The following is a 4177-nucleotide window of genomic DNA, read 5'->3' as shown; positions in this document are numbered from 1 at the left end:
ATATATATGGGTGATTCTTTAACTATGGTACTTTTCTTGTCCCTGGATGAAATAATAAAAACTAAAAAACATTTCTTCTTTTTTGTTTTTGTCATACTTACTCCACCCTAAGGGGAACTTATAAAAAATGTATCATGGCTCAATCATTCTTTTTATTATATAATATGAGGCCTTTTATGCATGGTTTTTACTGTTTTCCCTCTGTCCCTAAGCCAGACTTTGTATCTTCAACCTCGCTTAATTCTAAATTAAATATTTAAATAATGTAGATTTCAAGTACAAATGATAAAATACCATTTATTTCAATTCTACATATTATATATTGTGATACATATTCAAATTTTCCTATATTTTTCATAAATAGAACCCTTGTCCCTTGGGGTCACTGTCATTTCCACCACACTGTACAAAATAGAATCCTGGGATCAGTGTTTTAGGTTTGTATATTTAGTAACCATAGCAACAGAAACTCCACAGTGGAACACATGGCTGGATGAAATGGTGTCCTCTACAGGGGGTAATGAAAAGAAGAAAAATCAAGGTAAATATGAGTAAAACTGAGAGTATGTTTATTGGTCGTCATTTCCAAACAGCTCATATTTCACATGGACGTAAAAATAACTGGATACATTTAATTTAATAATGTGTAATTTGTGTATATTTAATGCTAACTCTAAAACTAATATTAGCAGGCTAACATAGCATGAGATTTTAGAGGGAAAGTGGGGAAATGTCATTTCCACCACAGTCATTTCCACCACGGTGTTCATTGTGATGGTAAAGACAGGTTGTGGTGGAAATGACATTGTTCGTGCTAAACAGCAAATTATTTGGGCTATAATACTGATACTAAATTCAAAAACAGTTTTAACAATATTACAATATTGTTGGTAAATAAGAGAACAATAGATAAGTAGGTTTGACATGATGTCTTGGCTCTTTCTTTAAGATGGCAAGCAATACCACAGCACAGAGGTCAAGATCATACAGAGAAAGAATAAAATCAGATCCACTTAAATATGCAGAGTCCCTCAAGAAGGACAGAGAAAGATACCTGAAGAAAAAGCAACAAGGTGTTGTTAAATCTGTGACAGAAATGCCGAAAAGAGAACAACGAAAAATGAGAAGACAGTGGCGAATTTCTCAACGAAACAGACGTAGGAAATGGAAAATGGTCTCAGCAGTGAATAGTTTCATGGCACATACAACACCCCCACCATCACCAGACAACATGAGTGTTAATGCAGAAGACATCCCTGAAACACCTCAGCTGTGTGAGCCTACACCAGAGAGAACTCCACAGAGGAAAAGAGGGAGAAAAAAGGTTGCAAAGGCAAAAGCAAAGGTGTACAGAGATCTTAATGACATTAAACAAAAGCTTGAGGATGCCCTCAGAAAAGTTGAAAAATACAAAAAAATAAGTAATCGACTGAAGAAGAAGATTGTCTCTACAAGACCGGAGGAGATTTCTTGGCGAGTTCTCAGCTGCTTTTGTGCAGATCCCCATCCTTGCCAGTGTTTTGGTCTCAAAAAAGTCAACATACTGGGAGCACAGAACATGGAGACTGCATTGGGATCACCAAGTTCAAGCACACTTACCAGCACATCTCAACCCATCATAGACCTGCATGAGGGACTGATTGGAAGTTGGTGTGTGGTACGGTATGATGGGGATCCTTACCCTGGCATTATACAGGATGTGGACCCTGAGGGTTGTGCTCTGGTGAGAACCATGAGTCATATTGGCAAAAACAAGTTCTTCTGGCCTATGAGAGACGATGTTATTTGGTACCGGCCAGAAGATGTGATCAGGCTGGTCCCAGAGCCTCAACCAGTAACAAAGAGGCATGTGATGGTGGAGCCAACAGTTTGGAAAGAAATATGCTCTGTTCTTGACCATGAAACATAACTGAACCTCTGGCCCATATGCAAGTTTGACAGATACAGTATTTAGCAAATACAATGTCTATTTAGTCAGATTCAACTTGTTATTCCACATGATTACGTTTGACAGTACATGGATTTACGATATAACACACATGACAGTAATGTTTAAGTACAGAGTGTTTGCTCTGGTTCAGCATAGGCATATAAGTTTTCAATTTCAAAATATATTGCCTATTTTATCTGTTATTCAACTGGTTATATTAAGGTTATGTTAAGGTAATGATGACATAAAGGGTTTGCTCTAGTTTGTACTAGTTTGCTCTAGTTCAGCATGTAGAAAACAGTGAAGAAATGATTTGCTGATTTTTAACACAAATTCATGTTTTTTCATTTTTTGGATTGTTTTTAATTAAAAAATATTGGTGATATGTTTTTGTTCACAAATGCTGTTGCTTATTGATTTGCTCTGGTTCACCACATAGAGCAGTAGAACAATTGTTTTTAATTGGAAGTTGCCTATCTGTCATTTCCGCCACACACTGTCTCTTCCGCCACGCCATGTCATTTCCACCACAACACATATTTTAAAGTAAAACATATAAAAAACATACAATCAAACCAACTATATTCAGTGGTGTTGATAATTGTGCAGTTAGGGCTAAGATTTGTGTATACACTTTGAGAAATATATGATTTTGAGCTATGATAAGAAAATGAAATGTTCCATTGACCTAGTTTTAGGTGTTTTTAGTGTAAACATTGTAAAATCTTTACAGTTACATTTCTGAAAAAAATAATAAATTACAAATTTGAACAGATATGTGTGTGCTATTTAATCAAATATATTTATAACAGAAGATATTTCATTATTTTCTCTTAAAAATACATGTTTTGTTATGTGATGGAAATGACCGTTTTCTTGGACTGTCAGATAAAAATGGCAAAAAATATATATTAGTAAATACAAATAATCACAGCCAACTTCAGGGAAGGTTTCCAGACAGATTGAGAAACCAACTGATACTAAAAAATTGTTTGTAGAAATGTTTTTATTTTCTGAAACTGTCTAGCTCAAAGAGTACCATAGTTGAAGAATTACCCACATATATATATATATATATATATATATATATATATATATATATATATATATACAGTGGGGGAAAAAATTATTTAGTCAGCCACCAATTGTGCAAGTTCTCCCACTTAAAAAGATGAGAGAGGCCTGTAATTTTCATCATAGGTTCACGTCAACTATGACAGACAAATTTAGAATTTCTTTTCCAGAAAATCACATTGTAGGATTTTTAATGAATTTATTTGCAAATTATGGTGGAAAATAAGTATTTGGTCACCTACAAACAAGCAAGATTTCTGGCTCTCACAGACCTGTAACTTCTTCTTTAAGAGGCTCCTCTGTCCTCCACTCGTTACCTGTACTAATGGCACCTGTTTGAACTTGTTATCAGTATAAAAGACACCTGTCCACAACCTCAAACAGTCACACTCCAAACTCCACTATGGCCAAGACCAAAGAGCTGTCAAAGGACACCAGAAACAAAATTGTAGACCTGCACCAGGATGGGAAGACTGAATCTGCAATAGGTAAGCAGCTTGGTTTGAAGAAATCAACTGTGGGAGCAATTATTAGGAAATGGAAGACATACAAGACCACTGATAATCTCCCTCGATCTGGGGCTCCACGCAAGATCTCACCCCGTGGGGTCAAAATGATCACAAGAACGGTGAGCAAAAATCCCAGAACCACACGGGGGGACCTAGTGAATGACCTGCAGAGAGCTGGGACCAAAGTAACAAAGCCTACCATCAGTAACACACTACGCCGCCAGGGACTCAAATCCTGCAGTGCCAGACGTGTCCCCCTGCTTAAGCCAGTACATGTCCAGGCCCATCTGAAGTTTGCTAGAGTGCATTTGGATGATCCAGAAGAGGATTGGGAGAATGTCATATGGTCAGATGAAACCTAAATATAACTTTTTGGTAAAAACTCAACTCGTCGTGTTTGGAGGACAAAGAATGCTGAGTTGCATCCAAAGAACACCATACCTACTGTGAAGCATGGGGGTGGAAACATCATGCTTTGGGGCTGTTTTTCTGCAAAGGGACCAGGACGACTGATCCGTGTAAAGGAAAGAATGAATGGGGCCATGTATCGTGAGATTTTGAGTGAAAACCTCCTTCCATCAGCAAGGGCATTGAAGATGAAACGTGGCTGGGTCTTTCAGCATGACAATGATCCCAAACACACCGCCCGGGCAACGAAGGAGTG

General features: G+C 37.3%; 1 protein-coding gene across 1 annotated transcript; it reads left to right on the top strand.

The window, feature by feature from the left end:
• The first annotated feature begins 348 nt into the window (after window positions 1-348).
• Window positions 349-1979, top strand: LOC121575839. The gene is made up of 2 exons (XM_041889135.2): window positions 349-541; window positions 950-1979. Exons 1-2 carry the CDS (start codon window positions 494-496, stop codon window positions 1907-1909), a joined length of 1008 nt encoding a protein of 335 aa, XP_041745069.1. The 5' UTR covers window positions 349-493; the 3' UTR covers window positions 1910-1979.
• The last annotated feature ends 2198 nt before the right edge of the window (window positions 1980-4177 follow it).

This window comes from Coregonus clupeaformis, chromosome 10 (genome assembly GCF_020615455.1).
Source record: "Coregonus clupeaformis isolate EN_2021a chromosome 10, ASM2061545v1, whole genome shotgun sequence".
In the NCBI taxonomy this organism is placed as follows: domain Eukaryota; kingdom Metazoa; phylum Chordata; class Actinopteri; order Salmoniformes; family Salmonidae; genus Coregonus; species Coregonus clupeaformis.
The sequence above is the reverse complement of the archived record's forward strand: the minus strand, read 5'-3'. Positions and strand labels throughout refer to the sequence as shown.

Coding starts and splice junctions, on each gene's coding strand:
- LOC121575839 (XM_041889135.2), top strand. CDS start 494: ATGAAATGGTGTCCTCTACAGGGGGTAATGAAAAGAAGAAAAATCAAG. Junction 542..949: donor TGAAAAGAAGAAAAATCAAG/GTAAATATGAGT, acceptor TCTTTCTTTAAG/ATGGCAAGCAATACCACAGC.